This window comes from Zootoca vivipara, chromosome Z, assembly GCF_963506605.1.
Source record: "Zootoca vivipara chromosome Z, rZooViv1.1, whole genome shotgun sequence".
NCBI lineage: Eukaryota > Metazoa > Chordata > Lepidosauria > Squamata > Lacertidae > Zootoca > Zootoca vivipara.
In genome coordinates this window covers 30,270,402-30,296,364 of record NC_083294.1, presented here as the reverse complement: position 1 = coordinate 30,296,364, position 25,963 = coordinate 30,270,402, and the positions used below count along the sequence as shown (strand labels likewise).

General features: G+C 47.0%; 1 protein-coding gene across 3 annotated transcripts in view; it reads left to right on the top strand.

Annotated features, from left to right (window-relative positions):
• Positions 1-25,963, top strand: part of NHSL2 (NHS like 2) — a 124,263-nt gene that overhangs the window by 58,168 nt on the left and 40,132 nt on the right. Inside the window, exon 1 of one of the 3 annotated variants that reach the window (XM_035113297.2) lies at positions 7,386-11,827. The exons of the other annotated variants lie outside the window; for them this stretch is intronic. Within the exon in view, the coding sequence (XP_034969188.1) occupies positions 11,785-11,827 (43 nt within the window). The 5' untranslated portion in view covers positions 7,386-11,784. Of the gene's footprint in view, positions 1-7,385; positions 11,828-25,963 lie in introns of those variants that run through there. 3 annotated transcript variants of the gene reach the window in all.

The following is a 25,963-nucleotide window of genomic DNA, read 5'->3' as shown; positions in this document are numbered from 1 at the left end:
GCGCTTTGGGAAGGAGACATGAGGGCCCTGACAGGCTCCCTCCCAAAATCTAGTTAACACTTTCCCAGCTTACCTGGCTTTGGGAAGGCAGCAGGAGGGGAGGGGGGCGAGAGCAAATTTTGGCCTCACTCCCCACAACGCAACAAGGCAATGTGCAGCCCGCAGGTTCTGTGTTGAAACATTCTTGCAGCCCACTTGGTATGAAAAGTTGGACTACCCTGTGCTTAGAAGCAAGCTGCACGGGATCAAGCTGTAGGTCACTGAAATGGAAAAAACAGTTTGGCAGATTTGGTTAAGGAAGGCTGAACTATGGCAGCAGTCTGTGTCACGTGCGGGGAACCTTTGGCCATCCAGAAGTTACTGAACAACAACTTGCGTAATTCCTGGCCATTGGCCGTGCTTGCTGGGGCAGATGGGAGTTTTACTTCAGCAACTTCTGGAGAGCTTGAGGTTCCTCACTCCTGGTCTATGTGAATGAAGCAAGAGAGCACCACTTCCTTTCTTATCCTGTATTAGCAATGCACATACTGGGCACATCTGTGCTGTTTCACCCATACATTATATTTATATTTCTTGCTGCTGCTGCTGCTGCTGCTATATTTGGGGGAGGTGCTGCTGTTGCTCATTCTGGAGACTTTGCCTTGTGTCAGAGTAAATCAATTGTCCATCCTATGAAATCAGAAGCAAGCACCATTTGAGTTCACCGTGACTTACTCCCAGAAAGCTATGCAGAGCATTGCAGTCATTGATTGCATGGCTGATTGTGGATCTTCCCAACCAGCTGTGAACATGCTAACTGTTCCATCTCTCTTTACTAGCTCAGTACAGTATTCTGGGACTGTCAGCTGAACCTAATAAACTGGGCGTTACGCTATTATCCATGGGGGAGGTTGGTGGGGGTTGTGCTGCATCTAATGCTAGCTCTCCTTTGAGTAGACTCATTGAAATTAATGCATTCTGGTGTTGTTGTTGGCTTTGGCTTTGGCATTTCATTGCTCACATCCTTACATCTCCTCCTGAGCCTTCCCCATTCTGATACCCTTAAATGTTTTGGAATTACCAATGGGAGTTATGTATGTGTGTAAACTTGCCAATTTATTAGGCCAAATGAAGTTGAGTGTAGTTCATGAAGCTTATGCCAGAATAAATTGGCTAGTCTTTAAGGTGCCACAAGACTCTGATCTTTGTGGCACAAACTACATTTTGCAGCTCAAAGAATTCTAGGAATTGCCATTTGCCCAGGGTGCTAGGAGCTGTTGCTCTGTGAGGTAACTACTGTTCCCAGGTTTCCTTGGGGGGCGAGGGAAAGCAATGTATTAAATGTGTTTAAATGTGTAGTGGGATGAAAGGGATACCTCCAGATTAGATGCAATAAAGGACAGCAGTACAATATCTATTTAACGGTTGTACGGAGGAGGAGGGAATTTCAGTAATGCCTGCTTATCTTATCGTGTCAGGATGCTCTGCAAGTGCCTGTGAACCTTAACGCAAGATCTTCAGCCAACTGAAAAGCAAACTTCAGCTTTCAATCAGAAAAGCAAACAACCTTGCAGAGAAGTCTAGGGTTGTGCCCTAGGTTTGGACAAATATTGAATTCTGAAAGGGGAGGGTGCCTTAAAAGGATTGTGGGGTTCTCCAAGGTTAAGAGGGATTTGTACAAAGCATCCCAAGTTGAAGCAGAAAGCACCCCCTCGCCCGCCCCCATGTTTGGTGGCAGGGGCGTAGCCAGGATCAAAACTAGGGGGGGGCAAGCCATGGCCATTCAGGGGCGGGGCCAAGGCACAGAAGGGGAGGGGCCACAAAGTGGGCGGGGCTAAAGGGCCAACAGGCCTGATGACATCGTGGCGGTGGCAGCAGCGGCCACCTTGTGCTTCTGGGGCTGGTAGCGTTGGTGGCTACCCTGCTTGGCTGGAGAGGACGGGAGGGTCGGGCAGGCGAGAGGGGGTGGCAGGGCGGGCGAGGGCAAGGCAAGACATGGCCGCAGCCACGACGGCTCCGAGGCGTTGCTGCATATCAGCATAATATTTCAACCATGGTTCAAGCCCCACCTTAGGGAAAAAATCCCGCATTGCAGGGGGTTGGACTAGATGACCCTTGTGGTCCCTTCCGACTACAATTCTATGATTCTATTGATATATTACCATAGCATATGCATCATTCTGCTTTCTTGAATTGTCCTACTCCTAGGCATAGCATCTAACTCCTAGAGGCCTAGGTGCCCCCCCCAATTACTGGTAAATACCGTATTTGAAAGAGTCATCCCCCCATGTTGGTGGGCTTTCTATGTGGGGCTTATCTGCCCCCCCCCCCATATTTTATTAAGGATGGAAGATGGAGGGAAGGAAGGAAGAAATAGAGAGAGAGATAACTCATATTTGTGGGTGTCTCTGGATGACGGTGTGATGCTGGAACTCTGCAGCAAGAGGACAGGAGGGTCGGGCAGGCGAGAGGGGGTGGAAGGGCGGGCGAGGGCGGGGCAAGGCATGGCCGCAGCCACGACGGCTCCGAGGCGTTGCTGCATATCAGCATAATATTTCAACCATGGTTCAAGCCCCACCTTAGGAAAAAAAATCCTGCATTGCAGGGGGTTGGACTAGATGACCCTTGTGGTCCCTTCCGACTACAATTCTACGATTCTATTGATATATTACCATACCATATGCATCGTTCTGCTTTCTTGAATTGTCCTACTCCTAGGCATAGCAGCCAACTCCTAGAGGCCTAGGTGCCTCCCCCCCCCCCCAATTACTGGTAAATACCGTATTTGAAAGAGTCACCCCCCCATGTTGATGGGCTTTCTATGTGGGGCTTATCTGCCCCCCCGTATTTTATTAAGGATGGAAGAGGGAGGGAAGGAAGGAAGAAATAGAGAGAGGGATAACTCATATTTGTGGGTGCCTCTGGGTGACGCTGTGATGCTGGAACTCTGCATGTACATGAGCCTTGTAAGCAGCTTTCTCTCTGCTTGATTTACAGCAGGCACGTCCAACAGGTAGATTGTGATCTACCAGTAGATCACTGGATGTCTGTGGTAGATCACTGGTAGGTCACTGGCACCCCTAAAAAAAGCTCACCCAAAATTTTCCTCCTCCCTCAAAAAAGTTGAACTATGACCTGAAGCCCTAAACAAAAATGGGCCTCCCTCCTAAAAGAAGCTCAACAAGTTTGACCTAAACCCCCAAAAAACAGGGCTTCCCTTCCTTTTAAAAAAAACTCAACAGCTTTGACCTGAACCCCCCAAAAGGGGGTAGATCACCCCCAGTTTTAAACTCTGAGTAGATCAGAGTCTCTTGGGAGGTGGCCACCCCTGATTTACAATATACAGATGCAGGAGGAGGGGCAGACTGGAACACCAATGCTTTTTATAAACATCACTGTGTCTGTCAAAGCTACAGCCCCCCCCCTTTCTTATTCACTTCTTTTTAGCCTTGCAGAGCCACCTTATTCAAATTGAATCCTCTGAGTCTGCACCCTCATTAAATCGCCAATAGAACTCTTAATGCTCCTGAATGCTCATTAACAACTGCCACTTAAGAACAATAGGGTGAAATGGTCAGCTATCGAATCTTGCCTGGGGATATATGCTCCATTGTCTTAACTGCTTAACTACTGGTAGCCACTTTCCTTTATTTATTTGATGTGTTTTTGTTACTGCTGTGTCCCCCCCCCCCCAGCAAGCGGAGACTTAGCTGCTCTTGCTAAAGCAAAGCCCTTTCCACTTCAGTTTTTGGAGGGGAAAAGTGCTGGTTATGTTCTGTAAAATACATTAATTTTTTTGCTTCTGGGGGGGCAGCTGCCCCCTCCTGCCCCCCCTGCCTACGCCCATGTTTGGTGGACTCAGATATTTAAAAAAATACTGCCCTGTATTTGTTAAAAAGCGAAACTAATGTGTGGGGAAGGGGCGGGGGAGCTCTTGTGTGACTGACAGGTCTCGTTTGCAATCACAGGGAATGATTTTGCCAGGACTCTCCAATCCCTGTGCTCTGAGGGAGGGAAATGGATGGAAGTAAATATAGCCTTGATTCACGTGGTTTTCTTTGCTCTTTTGCAGAGTTTGTCTCTTAGGAGTAGGAAGAACGTTAGCAGAGTTCTGCTAGAGCATAGGCTTTTCTTAATTAATTTCCTTTGCTTACCAGCTTCCAATTCTCTGCTTCCAAATCCTCCCTGTTCTTTTGCTCCTTTTGAATCTGTTGTGCCTTTTTTCCTGAGTAGGATCATTCCAATTCCTCCCCACACCCATTAGAGTCCTCCTTTTTCACATTCTTCTTGCTGTTGTGGTGTTTGCCTGAGTTTGAGCCTTACCTGTGCTGTACATTTAAACTGCCACAGAGAATCCTGGGGATTGTAGTTTGTTAGTTTGTAGTTGTTAGGAGACACCCCACCACCACCACCTGGGAACTACGTTTCCCAGAGTTCCCTGGGAACAGTGATTGGCTGCTAAATCACTGGGAATTGTCACTTGTGTGAGAGGAATGATTCTCAGGACCCCTAACAAACTAGCTTCCAGAATTATTTGGGGGGAAGCTATGATCATTTTAAGAGGAATGATACTGCATTAAATGTACTGTGCAGAATGGGTTGTGTGTTAAGTGTTACTGATCGTTTCTTATTACTAGGCAGGTCAGTGTATCTCCTTCTCCCTTAGAGTTTGCTCTAAGTTTAAGGTAAAGGTAAAGGGACCCCTGACCATTAGGTCCAGTCGTGACCGACTCTGGGGTTGCGCGCTCATCTCGCATTATTGGCCGAGGGAGCCGGCGTATAGCTTCCAGGTCATGTAGCCAGCATGACAAAGCCGCTTCTGGCAAACCAGAGCAGCACATGGAAACACCGTTTACCTTCCCGCTATAGTGGTTCCTATTTATCTACTTGCATTTTGATGTGCTTTCGAACTGCTAGGTTGGCAGGAGATGGGACCGAGCAACGGGAGCTCACCCCGTCACAGAGATTCGAACCGCTGACCTTCTGATCAGCAAGCCCTAGGCTCAGTGGTTTAGCCCACAGTGCCACTGGGCAAGTTTAGTGTGTGCTATAGTCTTTTAGTGATTTCAGTTTATTTTATAATTAGTTCTACAAAAACCTTTAATTACTATTATTTATTTTTAAACAAGTTCAACGTGTGTGCATGTGGTCCATCTGTGATTATTATATCATGCCTCTGAAAAATGTCTCGGAGCTCTACTCCTCCCCACCTGCCTGCTTTACTGGTTATTCATGAAGCAGTGTTGATGATAACACAAACAGAATAGCACTGAAAAAGGGGGTGGGAGTTGTCTGTGCTCTAAGTGCTGTTGGACTCCAACTCCCATCGTCCCACAGCATCCTGGCATCTCCAGGTACCGCTGGGGGAGACTCCTGCCTGACACCCTAGAGAGCTGCTGCCAATACTAAGCAAAAAGGACTGGTCGTCTAAGTACAAGGCAGCTTGCTATGTTCCTGTACCTACCTGCCTTCCTCTTCCCAGTTTATTCAAGAGAAGCTGACAGGTGGTGCAGTTTTTTTTTAAAGCTCTCTTGAAAACTATTCCGTGCACTGAAAATAATGGCCTGTGGTTGCCATGGGGCCCAAGTGATTGCTTTCAACTCACTGTTCAGGGGGCAGAGGCAGCAACTGCAAAGTGAAAGAGGCAGGCTGATGGACAGAAAGGCCCAAGCTGCTTGGCTGCAGGAGGGAGGGAGGTTGCAGTGAAGGTGATAGGGATGGTTGGGATGAGAGAGAGCTTTGAAGCCCATGTTAGTCACAAGTCTTCCAAGGTACTTTTCTTGGCATGGAATGATTCTCTTCGGCAACTCAAGCTGGAAAAATACCAGGAGACTTTCAAATGTTTGGTGCTGATGCCTAAGAATTTTGATAATATCTCTATGTGTGCTCTGGGCAAGAGCCTAACATTATTATTATTTTTTGACACTGGCTCCTGGAAGCTGGGCTCTGGTGCCAGCCAAGGCCTTTTCATTCCTCACCCCTCCACCTCAAGGCCAAGCAAAAATGCCTCTTCCTCCAATCCTGGCAAATAGGGGAGAGCATTTCAGATGATTTGGAGAGAAGGATTATTTGCATGGTTCGAGGGGAAGAGTTCAGTGAGCCTTTTCTTTAGTAAAGTTGGGTTTGCCAGCACCCTGCAAGCCCTTGGAACGATGCGATGTTGTAACGTTGGGGTGTTTGCATGTTACATTTAGCGAGGGTTCAACATCCAAACCCATGTACATAAATACACTCGTATAGTTATTCACTTGTTACCCTCAATGTGTGCACAGTCCGCATACGCAATAGCTGAGCAACACGTGTACACTGTCTCACACAAACACCTGTGCCTTTGTAATGGCAGCTTATACCTGTGTTCAGTGTAACGTGTGAACAATTCTGTAGTGTCATTCCAGAAGCATTGGGGGTTAGGGAAGGAGAGAAAGTGATAATGGCCACCATTTAGTCATTCAGGTTGGTACATGTGGTTCTTCTGCTCCCCCCCCCAACCCATTTTAACCCAACAAGAACCCTGTCAGGTAGGTTAGGCTGAGAGATTGTGGCTTGCCCAAGGTCACTTGCTGAGTTTCATGGCTGAGTGGAGATTTAAACTCTGGTCTCCCAAGTCCTAGTCCTAGTCTCACACGCTGGTGTGGCAGGAGAGGATGGCAAACGTGGCAGGAAGATTCAAGGACAATCAGTGTTATATTTTGGGAATGGTTCATGTTCTTATGTAGCTGCATTGTTTTATACTTTCTGGACCTCCCATGATCATATTAGAAAGTAGTTTTTTTCTATGTTATAAATCAGGCACTGCTAGGAGTTGCTTTCCAATGTATTTCTTATCCACAAAAAATTCGGTGTGGCGTGAGCAAATTTTTATTCTGGAAGTGTGGCCCAGAGGGGAAAAATTGTGAACCACCACTATAACCCTTAAAAAACTACAATTCCCAGGATTTCTCCAGAGGAGGGGAGTCATGTGTTTTAAATTTATGGCATGAATATGACTTCAGTCTCCTTTTGTTTTGTTTTTTGACAGGCAACTAACTGTCATGGGTTTATTTATAAGGGTGTGATTAAATTTCCCAGAAACTAACCCCTGTTGCTGCTCCTCACCCAGTTTCAATTTCTCATCTGAAAACTGTCCAGTTCAGCCCTGGTTAGCAGTGCTGGGCATATTCTGCAATAGTTAAGTTCACCTTTTGCTACTGGGTGCACCTTTCAGCACCTAAAACATCTAATCTTTTACTCAATTTAAAACAAACAAATAAACATGTTTCTTGCCCTCATGGCTATAGACATGGGCTTGCAAGCGTGCAAGCGATTCCTGTTGAAATCTTGAGAGTCGAGGGTGGGAATAGCAGCAAGCAGGATTTCCAGTGGTCGGGAGATAGGGCTTTCACAGGAAAGGGAAATGGGGTGAGGGGTGGGGGAGAGAAGTTGATGGGTGGGGTGGGGGGATGAATGGGAGAATAGAGACAGCCACGGCTGTGTGTATGTTCAACGCTAGAGATTGTTGTCCTTCACTGTGCATCTGTAGCCTAGAGCACATACATCTTGTTATATCAAAACTCATCTCTGCAGTGGAAGGTTGGTAGTGGTGGTGGTGGGAACTCAGATAAAGAGCCCTGGGGGCCATGCATGGTTATCTATGCAGCTATGATGATTCTCCAGCCAGGCTCTTGCAGGAATAGTTAAATTTTATTGCAAGAAAGGAATCTGAGCAGTTGAGTAGAGCCATGGAGAATGGAGAATGTAGCCCAGCTCAGGCAGATCCATTCAGCTGAGTGTTAAGAGTCCCACAGCCAGAATCTAGCAAGGAAAATCCAGATTGTGCTAATTATTGCATTTATAGCTCAGCTTTTGTCCAAGACTGGCACACATAGGTTCTTCCCCTCCCCGTTTGTATCCTCACAACACCCCTTAGGGATTGGTTAGGCTGAGAGACAGGGAGCCACATGGCCAAGTGGGGATTTGAAGCCTGGTCTCTCAACTCCTAGTCCGCCACTCTAAAACCACTACACCACACTGGCTGTAAACATCCTGGCTCTGGTTCTTGCAAAAGCAGTAGGGTCTTGCTGCAGTTAGCTTGTAAGTTGTTTTGAGTTAGGAAAGATGGAAGCTGCCTTATTCCAAGATAGACCGTTGTCCACCTGGTCCAGGTATGGTTTACTCCTTGGCTGGGGAAACCCTGTGACCCTCCAGGTGCAATTGGACTACAAACCCCATCTTCCATTATTGGGAGTAAAGCAACACTGTTTTCAGTAAGCTAACGGAACCCGTTGGGAGACAGTAGACAAAAAGGTAATCTATTCTTCCCTTGCTGTAGTTCTCTCAGGCTTTAGTCCCTTCCTGCTTGCTTTTTCTTCAGTGTTAGTGTTGGACCTGGGTTGTGGTGGTTGTTTTTGTCGTTGTTGTTGTTAACTTTCACGCTACAGAAAAGCCACTTCTGGAAATCTAGAAGAATTTATGTGGAAGTTTAGTGCTTGTTCCCACGTTAATTTTTTTCAAGGGGGACAAGTGGAATCCATTTGCAACCCTGTTAACTTGGCAAATCCCAGGAGTTTTTCATTGTAGTTCCATGTGACAGAATTTAGAGCAGTATCCCAGGATACAGTTCTTTCCTGCTGTTCAGAATTTAGTGTGACGTGGTATATTGATCAAAAAGCCAGAGTACCATAATGCAACGAAGTACAGCAGTATAAAAGGAATGTTAAAAAACTGGGACAGAAGAGCTAGCATTGTAACTAGCAAACGTAGCACAGTAACCCACATATCTGAAAGCTGCCTAAGTTAGCAGATCTCCGGGGTCTTGGACAAAGGAAGGTATTTCCTGTTTCCCACTACCAGATCCCCTTAGGTCAGATCCACGCCATAAATTTAAAGCACCCCTTACCATCATGGAGCATCCATTTGGGTGCTGGGCACTGTAGCTCAGCGAGGTCTTAACAAACAACAGTTCCCAGAATTCTTTTGGAGGGAGCCATGGGTGTCGTAGTGGTGTAAGAGTACTTGAAATGGATGGTGTGGATGTGACCTTACCTGGAGATGCCAGGGCTTGAACATGGGACTTTCTGGATTCACACTTTCTACTCCACAGCAACTGATGCCCTTGAGCATGAAATTATAGTAAAAATGGAACCGCAACATTTCAGAAGCAATGCTTATTTTCTTTCATTTTAAAGCATGTACAGTGGTACCTTGCAAGATGAATTTAATTCGTTCTGCGAGTCAATTCGTTTTGCGAAAAATTCGTCTTGCAAATCGCGGTTTCCCATAGGAATGCATTGAAATTTCTTTTTTTGCCCATAGGAACGCATTAATTAAATTACAATGCATTCCTATGGGAAACCGTGATTCACAAGACAAATTTTTCGCAAAATGAATTTGTCTTGCGAGTCACCATCAGATCGCAAGACGCATTAGTCTTGCGAAAAATTCGTCTTGCAGGGCATTCGTCTTGCGAGGTACCACTGTATGTCCCACCCCTCAGCACTAGTGATCTCAGCAAAGGTATCAGCAGTTTAAAATGCACTGCAATATAAGTGAAGTACAATTAAGAATCTTGGCTATGTCGCTCCTTATACAGCATGCACATACACAGCCAATTCAGAAGGCCGGAGTGAAGAACGAAGTCTTCAGCTGGTGCTGAACCAGCAGCCTCAAGGCCCAGGCAGTACCATTTGGAGAGATGCATTCCTTCAGATATCCAGATCCGTAGCCATTTAGTGTTTTAAACTTGGAACTGAGACTCTGAACTGGGCCTGATGAGAACTGTTGTTATATGCTTTCCTGCAGACATGCCCATTAATACTTTGGCCTCTGCATTTTGCAATGTCCATGAGCAGTCCTCAAGGGCCACCCCACATGGAATGAATTGCCGTAATCCAACCGATAGGTAATTTGTGCACCAATCTTTATGGCCAGGCATTCTCTTCCCAGGAGTGGCTGTAGCTGGTGAAAAGGCCACTAAAGGCACTTTGTACCATTAAAGCCACCTGGTAGAGGAAAATCCAGGAGAACCCCTCAGGCTATGTACCTGATCCTTCAGGGGGCATGCAACCCTCTCTAGAACAAGCTCTCTCTCTCTGTTTCATCAACCCAGGAACTACCAATCTGCAGTATCGCTAACTTATCTAGGATTTATGTAGCTTCAGTGTTTTGGCCTTCCTCCATCTCATTATTGCCTCCAAACACAAACTTCACCAGGTGGCAAGGAGAAACAGAGCTGAATGTCATTTGCATATTGACATAGTTTTCTTCTATGTGTTGTAATTGTATATCTAGCCTGACTTAAAACAGACAAAAACTGAAGTTATGCACTGTTCTTGTTCAGGTTATCCAGTATTATCAGTTTCTTTTCTCTCTGGACTCTGTGTGAAATACAGAGAAGGTGCTGGAGGAGTGGCCATGCCTTTGGCCCTTCTCATCTCATTGTTCTATAGTGAGATGATGGCTTGACATGTCAGCCAGTCTATAACAGTCTATGTCTCTTTTTTTTTTGGACTACGACTCCCATCATGCCTAGCCAGCAGGACCGGTGGTCAGGGATGATGGGGACTGTAGTCCAAAAACAACTGGAGAATCCACATTTGGGAACCCTATAAAACTGATGCTTGCAAGAAGCAACAGGAGACGGCTTTATTGATTGTAGCTGCACTTGTCAATGCTCCTTGGCTGGCCACTTTTCAGTTGTAGACTTGCAGGATGAGCCCAAAGATCTAACAAGATGATTTAAAATATAGCATGAACTACGTCTTCCTTCAGTGCTGAAGAGCTCAGAATATCCTTCAGAACTGTCAGAAAGGAACCATATGTTACAGTGCATCTCTGTTTCTCCCTGTGATGCTGTTGATGATGGTAGCTAAAGTGGGTGCAGCAATGAACACGATTGTTTTTTTACTTTACCTAGTTGGCCAATTTCTACACACTCTCCTCTCTATCCTTCATCCAGGCAAGGAATAGGCATGATCAGAATTCAAGGAAACCTTTCAGGTAAAATTGCTCAAGGAGGAGGCAGAACAGTATCAGAGATGGGTGCGGCCTAGGGCCAGATAAAGAGGCCTGATGTGGCCCTCTAGGCCCCTGCTTTATAATCTGCAACCAGCAGCCCTCAAGCCAAATCTGCCTTCTAAAGAGATTCTCCTGGTTCATCAGCCTCCAGCCCTGAGGCGTGTTTGGAAGGAGTAGCAGCTGTGGAAAGGGGACTTGACAGTGCAGCCTCCTTTGCAAGAGGAAAGGGGAGCCAGGCCCACCACCAGGGGGAGGGAGAAGCCCTAAAGAGACTTTCCTTCTGATCTTAGAGCCATTTTCCTAAAGGTGTGTAAAGTCGAGTAAAGGAAGCATTTCGAAAACAAGGTCTCACTTGGCCTACAAGTCTGTGTGCAAACACAGGCTCATTCTCTCTTTTCCCAGGGCCTTGTCGATAGGAAGGAAGGAGGGACAGGCCTGTGACAATGGGCCAGCGGGAGTTGACTCAAACAGCCAATTCCTGGTGATTTCCTCTCCCTGCCGAGGGGGCTGGAGAAAGTGGGAAAAGGAAGTTCAGCCGAGGAGGACTCGAGGCAGGAGGATCGCTAGGAACAAAAGGGGCAACTTCCTAAACTATTTCCAGCACTGGCAGGACAATCTGCCTGAAGGAGCAGCCGCCTTGCAGATTTCACCTTGCTGCCGATTTCAGAACTGGACTAAGCTGAAAGACAGCAGGAGTGGGTGGGTGTCTGTCTGTTGCACAGACCAGGGTGCTGTGAAGGCATCCGCGTGTGGTGTGGGTGCCCCTGTGGGTGCTTTGACACCGCTGGTGCTGTGTGTGTGACCCCAGCGCTCATGGAGAGGGCAGGATCCTTGCTTATGTCCTTGCACAGAGCAGGTAAGGCACGCCGGTGGGTGGAAGGGGGTGTCAACGGAAAGGAGCTTTGATGTGCATGGAGCAAGGTGTTGAGTCTTGTTACCTCACTGAATGCAAGGATGACAGCACCTGCTGCCGAGGGTGTTGCTAGCTTTGCGCTGCAGTTGTTTTGAATATGCACCCAGTGGGGAGCTATAGGAACCCCTTTATTGTTGGCATCCTTCTGTCTTGAGAGACAATGGGGTGTGCCAATGGAGTCAAACCACTGCGAGAGCAGTATCGAAGTGACTTCTCCGGGGCACAATCCTGGGCAGTGTGTCTGGAGGTCCTGGGCTGCCCAGATGACAACTAGACCCTGCTCCCGGACTAGGTCACAGATGTGTGTTGGGCGAGAGGGGCTGGGTAAAATGGCAAGATACACAGCAATTTTCCAAGGCTTTGTTTTGGACACAACTGCAACACACAGCAGTGTATTAGGTACAAAGGAAGCTGCCTTCTACCCCATCAGGCCATTGGTCTATCTAGCTCAATAATGTCTACACTGACTGGCAGCAGCTCTCTGGAGTTTCAGACAAGGGTTTTTCCCAGCCCTGCTTTGAGATGGCAGGAATTGGACCTTAGACTTCCTTCATGTGAAACAGGTGCTTTAACATTTGAGCTATAGTACTTCTCTTTTATTAAGCACACATGCTAATTTATGGGTGCAGGTGCAAATTTAGGAAAAAATTACTGTAATTGAACTAGAAATATAATACATTTTCCGTGAGTGGGTAACCAATTGACCCATGTTCTTGCTCAGTCTGTAATCCAAGTGCAAGGTCACCGCTCTTCCTTATTATGGCTCATTATTTTTAGACTGAGCTTCGACTGGATAGCCCTTCAAATAGAGGACTGTCCTCTGCAAATAAGACACATGGCATGCTAATACTGTAGAGAGAGAAAACTAATGGGATGTTATCAGTATAAGTCTCTTATTTGGTGGGGGGGGGGCAAGAGATTTGTGTCTTCTCCAGGCACACACCTTTTTGCCTGCATATCTGGTACTCGTACATCAACAGTGTGACACAAATTCACAAGCTTGTCTGCTTTGTATCTTTTCTCATGCAACAGCAAAATGAGATCGACGAAGCTGCCTTTGTTTTTCTTTAAAAAACCAAAACTAAAAATTAAGTTGTTGTGTTATCTATCATGTATTGGGCAGGGACAGGAACGGTGGGTGGGAGCCGTTTGATAGGCTTGAATCCCTGACAACATCTCTGCTCTTTTTCTGCAAGAGGACAGAGTAAGATAGGCTGTTTGAAAGGTGAAATTATGGGTTTGCAAGGCTAATCAGTGCTGAAGGGGATTTCAGAATGGAGAGGTGGGTTTCCATGCTTTCCCGGTCAGTAGAAACTTTTTTTCAACAGGGTAGGGAACCTCAGGCTCAGGGGCAAAATGGTGCCCCCCATACCTCTTTCTGCCCTGCCCTCAGGATTCTCCCCAGCACATGCTTCAGGCTTCTTTTAAGTGCTTTTGCCTAACCTGCCTTGAACTAATGCCTCTGGCTTGTCTGGATGGAGGATGGAGAGGTATTGGGGCGGGGAGGGTTTAGAAACCTCTGACTTCTTGTGTTGCTGCAATGTACCCTACTAAACAAAGGTAATAGTCATCATCATTGTTATATCTACTTTGCCTCTGGCTCTGTCCGCTGCTCGCAAATGACCATATGCCCTCATGAAGCAATGCAACCCTCAAGCTAAAAAGGGTGCCCCCTCCCCCAGGATTGCATAGTTATTTCTGAAGACTCTTTCCAAGTATATAGGTTGAACAGGTTGGGTATGTGTGTAACCTGGCACATATGAAGCTGCCTTGTTTATTAAGTGACACCACTGGGACATCTTGCCTGGTGGCGTCTGCTGTGGCATCCACCTGAGTCTGCCATAGTGCGGAGAATTCTATGCGCATTCAAGTGAATGTAGCTAAAAGGCCCACACAAACTTTCATGCTCTACATGTGATAATCAGGGCTGCTGTGCACAGGAACCAACATACACTGAGATTTTTTGGGGGTGTGGGGGTATGTTTGTGTGTGCACCCCTACCCCTATCCCCACCTTTTAACTATTGCATGTTAAGGCAGCATGTTCAAATATGGATATAATGTGATGGACATGTGCATTGATTGTAGTACCATAGGCATCACCTTATAAGATGCATTCCCTCCTGTCATAATTTCTCTTTTAAGAGGACGCTTCCCAACTGCAGTTTTTATAAGAACTTTGATTTTACAATGTTTTCAAAAAATAAAACTAGTTTTAATCGAACATTTTTTAAAAAAACCAATCAGTTACATAAACAGGTTAGGTTAACAGCTTCGCATATTGTAAAATGGTAGAAGCATCTATTTCAATAAGTGCAGATTCCAAGAATAGCTGCGTTTTGGTTCTTGAATTGCTTCAGGTAGTGCGAATTCAGTAGATTCCCCTTTAAATGCATTTCTCCCACATTTCTTATGTGCAGAGGAAGAATGGAGTGCTCCACTTATCCTTCACCAGCTTGTCCTCTTGTCTGCATCATAAGGCTCAGCTATGACTATCTCTTGACACCACAGGACGGCATAATTTTTTTTAAAAGTTCCTGGAGACACCTTCAGCATTTTAAGAACCTTTGTGTGACTGAAGGCCTAGGATTTTGCAGCCCTGTAGTATCATTATGCATGATCTTTGCATGCATGAGACTTTCATCATGGTCAGAAGTACACTCATACCTCATGTTGCATCCACTGCGGGTTGCGTTTTTCCGGGTTGCAAACACAGTGGAACCGGAAGTGTTTACTTCCTGGTTTCGCTGCGCGCGCATGCGCAGAAACGTTCTGCAGGCTTTGCACATGCACAAAAGCGCTCTATCTCGCTTTTGCACATGCGCTCTATCACCACTCGGGTTGCGGACTTTTCAGGGTGCGAACAGCACCCCAGAATGGATTGGGCCCGCAACCCGAGGTACCACTGTACTCAAAAGAGAAAGGAGTCCAAGGTGGATGGGAGTTTCTTAAAGGTGAACCATTGAAAGTACAAATGCAGACAATTGCAACAAGAAAGAAAAGTGATAGGTATCTAAAGAAAGCAGTGTGTCTGCATAAGGGGCTTACAGATGAGCTGAGATTTAAGACGGGCATGGATAAGAAAAGGAAGAAAGGGAAAATCACAAAGGAGGAGTATACAAGAGTATTATTGTGGAGAAGTTGGTAAAATGTGGGCTGGACAATGTAACTGTTAGGTGAATTTGTAGCTGGTTGACTGACCGAACCCAAAGAGTGCTCACTAATTGTTCCTCATCATCCTGGAAAAAAGTGACAAGTGGGGTGCCGCAGTACTTCTGGTTATGAACTTAATTCATTTTGGAGGTCCGTTCTTAACCTGAAACTGTTCTTAACCGGAGGTACCACTTTAGCTAATGGGGCCTTCTGCGCTGCCGCAGCACCATTTCTGTTTTCATCCTGAGGTAAAGTTCTTAATGCGAGGTACTACTACTGGGTTAGCGGAGTCTGTAACCCGAAGTGTTTGTAACCCAAGGTACCAGTGTAAAAGAAAGTAGATTCCAACTAAACACCAGGAAGAACTTTCTGATGGTAATAACTGTTCAACAGTGGAATGGGGACTCTCCTTCCTTGGAGGTTTTTTTTTAGCAGAAGTTGGGTGACCATCTGTCATTGATGCTCTGTTTGATATTCCTGCATTACAGGGGGTTGGAACAGATGACCCTTGGGGTACCTTCCAACTTTACCATTCTGTGATTCCATGGCTACCATGCAAACTGCAAGGTTGTTACCTTGCAAAACCTACATTGCTTTTTCTTTTGCAATGCAAAATGCTAGTTTTCCACTTCTTTTCTGTGTAGAACAGATGTTATCATAAATAGCTCATCCCACAAGCAAACCTCCCTGAGGGCTGCCATCATATGTGTGTATAGGTTGAACTTTCCTTCTGAGTAAACATATTCTGCATTGTGCTGTAATTAGATTCCACTCTCACAAGGTTGGCAAAGGAGACATTCAGGGACCCATACTAGAACAGAAGGGGCACTGCCCAATCAACCTCATTTGCCCTGCTTTCCTACTTAAAATCACTCCAGGGCATAGTGCTGCATGTCAGCTTCATCATATGTGGTCTCAGTTTGCCCTTATAGAACTCATCAAGGAGGAGGAAGAGGACAAAACTAGAATTATTTGGTTCTGCCTGTCATTGGCTCTGGCTCCACCTACTTCTGGCTTTCCATTAGACCCCCAACCACTACTGCCTGTAGGACTGTTGCTATTCTGTCTGTCTGTCTGTCTTGATCCTCTGGGAACAGTGAACTAGAGCTCACGCTTGACATTCCTACATTATGGGGAGGGGGTCAGTAATCTTTTGCAAATATCAGGCACACCTTTTTTTTCTCCTGGCGCCTACCCTGATCTCTCCCTTGTAGGGATTCCCTGCCTGCTTGTCCCTGGCTGAAGTTCTTGGGAGTGCGGTTGTTGCTTCCTTCCTTCCAGCCAGCCAGCCTTGCATCACAGGGAGAAGGCAGCATTCCTGGTAATTCCAGCAACACAGATGAGGTCATTTGGGCAGGCAGCAGGCTTCGCCATGCCATTAAGTTGTCTTTCTATGTCTGATCTCACCTCTCAGACTGTATCATGGGCCTCTTTACTCCCACTCTGGCTTGCGAGTAATTTCCTTGAATTGTGCATGGAGGTCAACTGCAAAGGTATCTGGATCAAGGGAGAAGAGTTCCCGGGGGACAGGGGTGGTGTTGGAAGGAAGGAAGCAGCTGGCCTGGTGCCCAGTGAATCACCTGTAAGTCACCTTGGGTTGTTTTTGACCAAAGCAACAGGCAAAGGTAATAATCACAATCATGGCTAGGCTAAAGATGTGGCCAGCTTCATGCTCCAGCTCCACGTATGAACCTGTGCTATACCATTGGTCCATCGAGCTCAGTATTGTCTACACTGACTGGCAGTGGCTCTCCAGGGTTTATCAACCCTACCTGCAGATGCGGAGGATCAAACCCAGGGCTTCAGATGCTCTACCAGTGAAATAATGGGTCCTGCTAGGGCATATCACACCCCAGCCAATTCACCCTAACCTCTGGAAAAGTGCTGGCTCCTTAAGTGAATCTTTGCTGTTCCCTAAGAATTATTTTCTTTCTGCAGCCTTGCCATGTGATATATCTGGAGGTTTTTTTCTTCCCTCCCTGTTCTTGAGGTCTTGGAGTCATGCGATTCGGAGGGCGTCTCTGAATAAAGCAAGCTGGAAGCTGGAAGCTTGCTTGTTAGAGGGGAAAAAAGCTCTGAATGGCTTGCAAGCCTTGTGGCAGATGCCTGCATGCTAGAACAGTAGGGCAGGTGCTGGATACATTGTGATGGGAAAAAATAGAGGGAAATCAGTGCAATTCAGTTGCTATTCATCCCTATAATAAATAAGCCATGCAGATCAAAGGCTTTGGTTTTTCTTGGGGGTGGGGGTGGGGGTTGAGGGAGGGCTGAAGCGGTTCCTTTTTCATTAGCAATCTAGAAGGAAAGGCCTGGAGATCTCAGATCAGCCAGAAAAGGCGTTCTGAATAAACGTCCTAGATGCAGGCTCCGTGAGGACTGTTGCATTATTTTCCAGGTTATCTTGAATGAAAATTGCAGCCACCTATCCAGATTGCCAAAACTGATAAAAGGTTTCCAACTAGCTGGAAGCTCTCTGGGGAATGCTAGATGTTGCTATGGAATTAGAACTGCTGGCCTGTGTTGTTTGCTTTTGCAGCCCCACGGTATGCCTGCTCAATCAGCCCCCTTGCAAATAGATGGATTACAGATAGGAGACAGTGTAGAATGCTCTTCTTCAGGGTGCCAAGCAGCCATGTGTGCCCTTTCCGAGATATTCCATTTCCGTTCCCTGACTCAGGGGTCTCCAAACTAAGGCCCAGGAGCTGGATGCAGCCCAATCGCCTTCTAAATCCAGCCCACGGACGGTCCAGGAATCAGCATGTTTTTACATGAGTAGAATGTGTCCTTTTATTTAAAATGCATCTCTGGGTTATTTGTGGGGCATAGGAATTCGTTCATTTTTTTTTCCAAAATATAGTCCGGCCCCCCACAAGGTCTGAGGGACAGAGGACCGGCCCCCTGCTGAAAAAGTTTGCTGACCCCTGCCCTAACTAACCCCTTCCTGCAGCCAGTCAGCATTCTGAACCTATTCTCAATCCTCATTCTGTTATTCAGGGTTTCCCCCTTACACACACACACACACACACACACACACACACACACACACACACAGCATGGGTGCTGCTGTTTATATATTTATATATGTTTCTATATTTACAGCATGCCCTCGGAAAGAATACTGGGAAATTATAGTTTACCCGTATGAACTGTAGTTCTCAGCACCCTAAACAAACTACAGTTCCCAGGATTCTTTGGGCCTCTGTGAGAACAGGATGGACTAGATTCCTGATTCCTCGGGGCTCTTAACTGTAAGAAGAAAGTGGCCACATGCAGTGAGAGGAGCAGAGCTGAGAACATCTTGCCCGCTCCGCCCCCCCCCCCCCCCAAAACAAGCCTGGAACCAGCAGTAGACTAATGCCAGAAGGTCAAAGCATTCGAGAAAGAGCAGAGCTTGACACTGGTGGAGAAATATCCCAGGGGAAGTGTTGAGGGGGGCATATGGTGTGTCTGCAGCCTATGTAAGAACTGGCACTCGGATAACAAGTTCGTTATTGCTATATGCTTGCCTTTGCCAACCTGGTGTTTTGACTACAACTCCCACAAGCTGGCTGGGATGGATGGGATTTGTGTTCCGAACCATCCAGAGGACACTTGGTTAGTGATAATAAAGACACCACAAATCAAACAGAAAGTTTTAGAATGCTCAAAATGAAATGGTTCGCTTTGCTCAAAATGAAGCGGAGCCAGGAGGAGGCAGTATGATTTTTGTGCATGGTGGGAGAGGCATTATTTTGCGCAAGGGGCAGAAGGGACCTTTAACACAGCAGTTTTTAAAAGAGGTGCAGAGGAGCCTGGCAATTGTCTTGATTTTGAGCAGCACCCTCTTTCACAATCCGAAGGGAGAAATCAAGCCAGGCACACGGCGTTCATACCATGCTGAAGGCTCATGATGTCATTGGAGCATGTTGCCATTGGCTGAACAATGATCCTGAGGGCAGGAGGATGGGTTACTTAGCAACCTGCTTTCAGAGCAGCTTCACCCTGTTGTGGGTGTCACAGGAGGTCTGTTCTGCAGGGGCAGGCTGGCACAAGGGCAGGCTGGCACACGACAGCTGTGCTCTGCGCCCCTCCAGGTTGTGTGCCTGGGCACGGCACCATCCTGTCGTGTCCCTTTAGGTGCCTCGCTCTCAGCCGTCCCACTCGTCTGTCGGAGCTGTGGTTTGCCACCACAGCCAGCAGGTGGAACTTATGCGCCTCTCAGACAGGCTATTAGCAAGCTCTTTGGCTGCCTGCCCTGGCTGAGCTCTGGAGCAGCACATGGTGTGCTCAAATGATGCTGTGCATCTCCCACGCTCTGCGGGGCTGGACTGCAGACCTGTGAGGGCAGCACAGATATGCACAGAAGCGCACACTTCCTGCTAGTGAACTTGCAGTGCGTGTGTGCGTGTGCGTGCACTGTTCCACCCCGTACCTCTGTGGAAAGATCTTTATAGCCAGGTCCATTAAAAGGAAATGTTCTTTGGAAGGGATTCCCCCTCCCTTTGTTTTCCAGTTGCTACTTGTTCAGTCTATTCTGAGTGTGCTGATGTGGTGCCCCCCCCCCACTTTCACATGTCTTTTCTCCACCAGCATCAAATTCTGTTCTTTTTCAGGTGCTTTGACCTTCTGGCATTAGCCTAGTGCTGGGTTTTTTCTTTTTGGTGGGGAACCTTGGGCAAGTTGATCTCAGCTGGCTCCGTTTTACTGATTCTGGCCACTTTCTTCTGTCAATTAAGAACACAGGAGCCCTTCTGGATCAGATGAAATGGCCCACCTAGTCCAGCATCTTGTGGCCAACTAGATGCCCATGGGAAGCCTGAAAGCAGGACCTCAGCAGAACAGCTTAGAATCTTGGAATTGTAGACTTGGGAGGGACCACAAGGGTCATAGCTCACCTAGTCCAACTCCCTACAATGCAGGAATGTTTTGCCCAGCGTGGGGCTTGAACCCATGACCCAAAGGTTAAGAGTCTTCATGCTCTACCGACTGAGCTGTCCCTTGGTCTCATCCCTTGTGATTCCCAACTACTGGCTATTGCTGACTGCCAACCTAGCAGTTCGAAAGCAAGTCAAAGTGCAAGTAGATAAATAGGTACCACTCCGGCAGGAAGGTAAACAGTGTTTCCGTGTGCTGCTCGGGTTTTGCCAGAAGCGGCTTAGTCATGCTGGCCACATGACCCGGAAAAAACTGTCTCCAGACAAACACATGCTCCCTCGGCCTATAGAGCGAGATGAGCGCCGCAACCCCAGAGTCATCCGCGACTGGACCTAACAGTCAGGGGTCCCTTTACCTTTACCTAGTCCCTTGTCTCTCCTCCTGGGCCTGATTCACTTCAACTCTTAGAAGGCGCCGATGAGATGCGGAAAAGCGTTAATGCTCCATCTTCTTGCTCCTCCAACTGTTTGCTCACTCATGGAGGGCAGGAGAGCAAGCAAGTAGTGCCAGGAGGCAGGGTGTATATAGCTCAGTGGTAAGAGCATCTTCTTCTAAGGTCCCAGGTTCAATCCCTGGCATCTCCAGGAAGGGACCTTGTGGTTTTGCTTAGCTGGGAAGTGTCCTTGAGCTCCGCTTCTCACTGGTCTGGATGGAGCATAGAGCATGTCTATAAATGCAAAATTTATATTTGTCGTTCTAACCACTTTTAACTCTGGGGCTGAAAAAAGGTTCACCACCAGTGAGCTAGGTGGACTGTTTGCTTTACTTGTTATAAGGCCACTTCCTCTGTTTCTAAGGAGGAGGAGGGACAAAGTTAGAGGGCATAGAAATTGAAAGTGGGTAATAGGTGGCCTCATTTTACTATGCAGCAGAAAATCCAGGATGGCTCCAGGGCCAATCAGATGGGGCAAGGGGGTAGGATAGTCATTTGTCCTGGACCTCAAACTCAAAAGGAGACGAGCCTCAGATTCAGTTACTTGCTAATTTATTGGCATTTAACAAGTTTAGCAGCTTGTTTTTATGTGCATTGGACCAAAATAGTGGCATACACTTTCAGAACTGCAAATATAAGCAAATAAGGGAAAGTGATTTGGTAAAAGACATGGGGGTGGTGGTTGTTTTTGGTTGATGGATATAGATTTCCTCAAATGAAAGAATTAAGAATGTTCATTAATATTAACAATAAAAAAATATGGCACAAGAAGCAGTCCGTGATGAATGTGTACTCTTGGATCAGTTGGATTATATAAGCAAACTGTACATGTGTGTGTGATCTTCCTATCCCAGCCACCACCTGCGGGGGCTACCAAAGCATCACCTTGCCCTCAAGGAAGATCTAGTTTTGAATAGGTTTCTCCCCACACCTCTTGTAGCATCTATCGGCTGTTTTATTATATACTTTATGCTTTTTCTTTTAATAGTCCTATGTACGGTAAATTGCTTTGTGGGGTTTGCCAAGGACAAGTGGGCCACTCTCAGTGGGACCTCTCCCTTCCCCTACCTGTCTGCCTTCTTATTTAAAACCAGTCCTAGCCATGGTCTTGTAGGCGAGGGCAAGGGGGGCATGCCACCCTTTTCCTCAGCTGCTGCTGAGTGTTGACTCTGGAGGTGGTGGAAGACTCACTCTAAATCAGGCATCCCCAAACTTAGGCCCTCCAGATGTTTGGGACTACAATTACCATCTTCCCCAACCACTGGTCCTGTTAGCTAGGGATCATGGGAGTTGTAGGCCAAAACATCTGGAGGGCCGCAGTTTGGGGATGCCTGCTCTAAATAGTACAGAAGCCTGCAGGGCTTCTACTTTGGGCTGGCCCTAGAAGATGGCAAACTTGGGCATTTGCTAGGGGCCTCAGGTCCAGCAGAGGGCTCACCACCCCAAGGGTGCTACCATAGAATCATAGAGTTGGAAGAGACCCCAGGGGTCCTCTTGTCCAATCCCCTGTAATGCAGGAATCCTGCCCACAGTCAAACCAAGAATAGAATATCCAAGAAGATCAATGGCAGCATTGGGTAATTCTGTTGTATGTCCTGCCTTTTCCAGGTGAGTTCCTGGAGGAGGGTGGTCACTTACCCATCGCCAAAAAGAGAAGGCACAGCTTTGCATAAAATTTGCATGGATCGCACAAGCTGGAGCTGATGGGAGTTGTAGTCTAAAACATCTGGATGGCACCACATTGGCTATCCCTGCTCTAGGGCTAATTGCTGACAGCTTTCCTAGGCAGGCCTTGCTGTCGGGCTGCAATGGTTGCTCTAGCCAAAAAATGTCCTTATCAGAGCGCCATGCTTTGTGTGTGCCAGCCCTTCCTGGACGGAGGAAGTCCTGGGTCTTGTCATTCCTTGTATTGCCTTGAGCTCCATAACGGAAAAGAGAATGAGAGACGAATGTACTAAGTTAAACAAATTAAAACACCAAAAACAAGGCAGCTCAGCGCTTTCCTAGCAGAATGGGATTAAAGGTGGGCAGCTAGAGGTGCAAGATCAGCTAAAATCCTATAGACGATGAGTTTACTCCCTTCTGCTTAATGGGCAGAGTTTTCGTGTTTTTTAAACCGTTTTATAACAAGCAGAAATCAACAGGTGAATGATTTGTCATCCCTGCAGCTCTGTGCCAATAAAACTTTCACCCGGTGATTTCCGCTTGCTTTGTGTGCAACCAAAGTCCTAAAGAGGGGTGGGGGGGAGTGGTAATCTACCATAGCTCGCTTCTCCCCTTCTGTATTATCAGAATTGCCCCTTTCTCCCCACAGTTCCCATTTCACAAGCTATTTTTGTAACATTGCGGTTAGCTCATGTAGGGCATATGGTCTATCTGAGGGTGGGGTTCACTTCTACCAGCTGCAGCCCCAGCTGAAGAGCTTCTGGAAGGGAACTTGTAGCTGACAGACATGCAAGCTCTAGGGCACTGGGGTCTGTTCCCATCCTATCCTGCTGGACAGTAAGTACTTGTGGTCAGAAGAACAGGGACGGAAGACAGAGGAACTGCAGAGATCTGGACTCCTTCTGCACCAAGGTCCGTTCTGTGGCTGGGGGCAGGGGGTAGAGAATGTAGGAAGGTGTCATGTGCTAGACCAAACTAATCTGGCTGTCTAGCGAAGTGTTGTTCACTCTGACTGACAACAACACTCCGGCTTCTCGGGCAGAGGGTCTTCCTATTACCTGCAGCTTTGTCCACGTTTAACTGGAGACGCTTAAGGATAGGTTGGTTGATAGAGCATGAGACTCTTAATCTCAGGGTTGTTGGTTCGAGCCCCACATTGGACCAAAGAGTCCTGCGTTGCAGGGGATTGGACGAGATGGCCCTCATGTTCCCTTCCAACTCTACAATTTCTGTGATTCTATGAGCTCATCCTAGGGCCTTCTACATGGAAGCACTAATTGTCACCAGGTACCTCTTGAGAGCTGAAAACCCTACTTGATTTGTGAGATTTGCCAGTGCTTTTATTTCTCTTAGCTTGCTGCAAGGCAGGCGAGGAGGATTGCATTTCAATTGGAGCAGTGGCAGCTGGGGGAAAGTGTGTGTTTAATAATTCCCCCTGCGCTGCTTTTGTCATTGTTTCCTCACCTCCCAGTAAGCTGCTGTTAGCACCACAGGGGGTTGCCTGAATCCAGGCTTGATATAGACAACTGCTTTCTTTTGCCCTCCACACAGCAAAAGGCAATTCAGATCAGGACACAAGCACAAGAGGGAATACCGCCTCTCTCCCAGTCCCATGATCAAATTCAGAGCCCACGCTCGCCATGCAGCAGCTTCAAAATAAGCAACCCTCCTGCAAAAAAGCAGAAAGTGCAATCATAGATCTCCAACTCTATGTCCATTTTGGCTGAGATAGTAGGTGTCAGATGATGCTGAGGGTTTTGATGGGTGGATGAATGGGTTACTAATGCTATTTAATATTTGCCTATACAGTGGTACCTCGGTTTAAGTACACAATTGGTTCTCGAAGTCTGTACTTAACCTGAAGCGTACTTAACCTGAAGCGAACTTTCCCATTGAAAGTAATGGAAAGTGGATTAATTCGTTCCAGACGGTCCGTGGAGTACTTAACCTGAAGTGTATTTAACCTGAAGCGAACTTTCCCATTAAAAGTAATAGAAAGTGGATTGATTCGTTCCAGACAGGTCCACGGAGTACTCAACCTGAAGCATACTTAACCCGAAGTATGAGTATAATTGGTTCTGGAAGTCCATACTTAACCTGAAGTGAACTTTCCCATTGAAAGTACTGTAATGGAAAGTGGATTAATCCGTTCCAGATGGGTCCGCAGAGTACTTAAACTGAAAGTACTCAAACCGAAGCACACTTAAACCGAGGTATGACTGTATTTGGGAAGGGCCACAGCTCAGTAGGGGAGACCACCTGCTTTGCCTGCAGAAGGTCCTGGTTCAAGCCCCAGCATCTCCTGCTTCAGGTAGGAATTTCACCTCCCTCAAAACCCTAGAGAGCCTCCCACGAAGTATCCTGGGAATTGTAGTTTTTAAGGGTGCTGAGAATAACACTTGTATGATGACTTTTCTTAATGAACTACAGTTCCCAGGATTCTTTGGAGAAAACCTGACTGTTAAAGTGGTTTAAGGGTGCTTTAAATGTAAAGGTGTGGATGTGACCTGACTCTGGAAACAAGCCCAGGGATTCCTGACTGCTGGTAGGAATCACCTTTCCCACCACTGACTCGGTGCTGGTGTTTTGCTGGTCTTCTTCCAGCATGTAGCCCTTTCTCTGTTTCTCCACACATACCCAGCTTCCCCTCCTTTTCCCAGCCACACAACCCTGTCCATGGCAGAGGCTATTGGGAAATGTAGTCCTAAGATTCCAGAGCCCAGCAATTGAAGCATCCCATCTGCCACAGACGAGGAGCCGGTGGCCGTCCAGATGCAGATGTTGTTGGACTGCAGTTCCCACCATCCCTCCTCAGCCTAGCTGTGGCTGATGGGAGTTGTAGTCCAATAACATCTGGAGGGTCACATAGATCCCCCTGTTCCTGACTTGTGCAAATGGGCTTTTGATTTTTATTCTGACCTTTGGGTCCCTGCCTCCTGCCTCCTCCTGCCTGCAGCAGCTAGCTGAAATTCAAGACCAAAGGGGGAGAAATCCCACTTTCTTTCCTCTGGTAGTGGAATGACGAAGGGCTGGCTTATTCCTGGGCTAGCTTGAAGACTAGCTTTAAATCCCACACTAACTGATCTACTGAGCAGGTGTCCTCTTAAAGTGCATGCAAGGGGCAAATCCCAATGCCTCATTATTACCGAGTTCCAGAATGCCCCCAGCAATAATGCACAGATGTGATGGTCAAAGTTGATGCTTGCACAGCTGCCTCCGAAAACATTTGTACTGTCAGGTCTATAAGTCAATGTCTAGAGTTACAATTGCCTGCTTGGTACCTGCTTCCCCCTCTGTTGTTGTTGTTGTTGTTTTAAACAGGTGCGATTAAACAGCAGAAACATTCGCTTGCTCCCATTTGAGCAGTGATCCAGCCAAAGGGCTCTTCTACTGCCTCCCAAAAGAGGAGCAGCTTTCTTTCTCTGATGCATCCCAGCTGCTACTCAGATAGAGCCTCTGGTGCAATTCACGGAGGAAAAGTTTCAAGAGACCCTTTGGCTGCATCTTGGAGCAACTAAGGGGAGGTTCTGTCAAAGCATCTGTTGCTCTTGAAATGGAGGAGGTGGTTAAAGAGCCCCTTGGCTGTGTCTCCAGTCAAGTGGGAGTGAGTAATTGTGTGGAAGGCCGTGTTACTGGCCCCTTCAGCCTTCCATCCATCCAAAGTATGGCTATTACGTTGATAGGAATGTGGACTGGCGATTGTATACATGCAGGAAGCAAAGGACTGAGTTCCTTGGGAGCCAGGTGCTACGGTAGGAGCCAAGCCCCAGCAAAACTGCTGGGCAGGATAGATTGCATTATCAGGCCACTAGTTGCCTATTACTCTAGAGGTTGATGAGGGGATATCTACATGTGGGAGAGAGAGGATGCATGGATGGCTTTGATGGTGTTTCCTGCTTGGCAGGGGGTTGGACT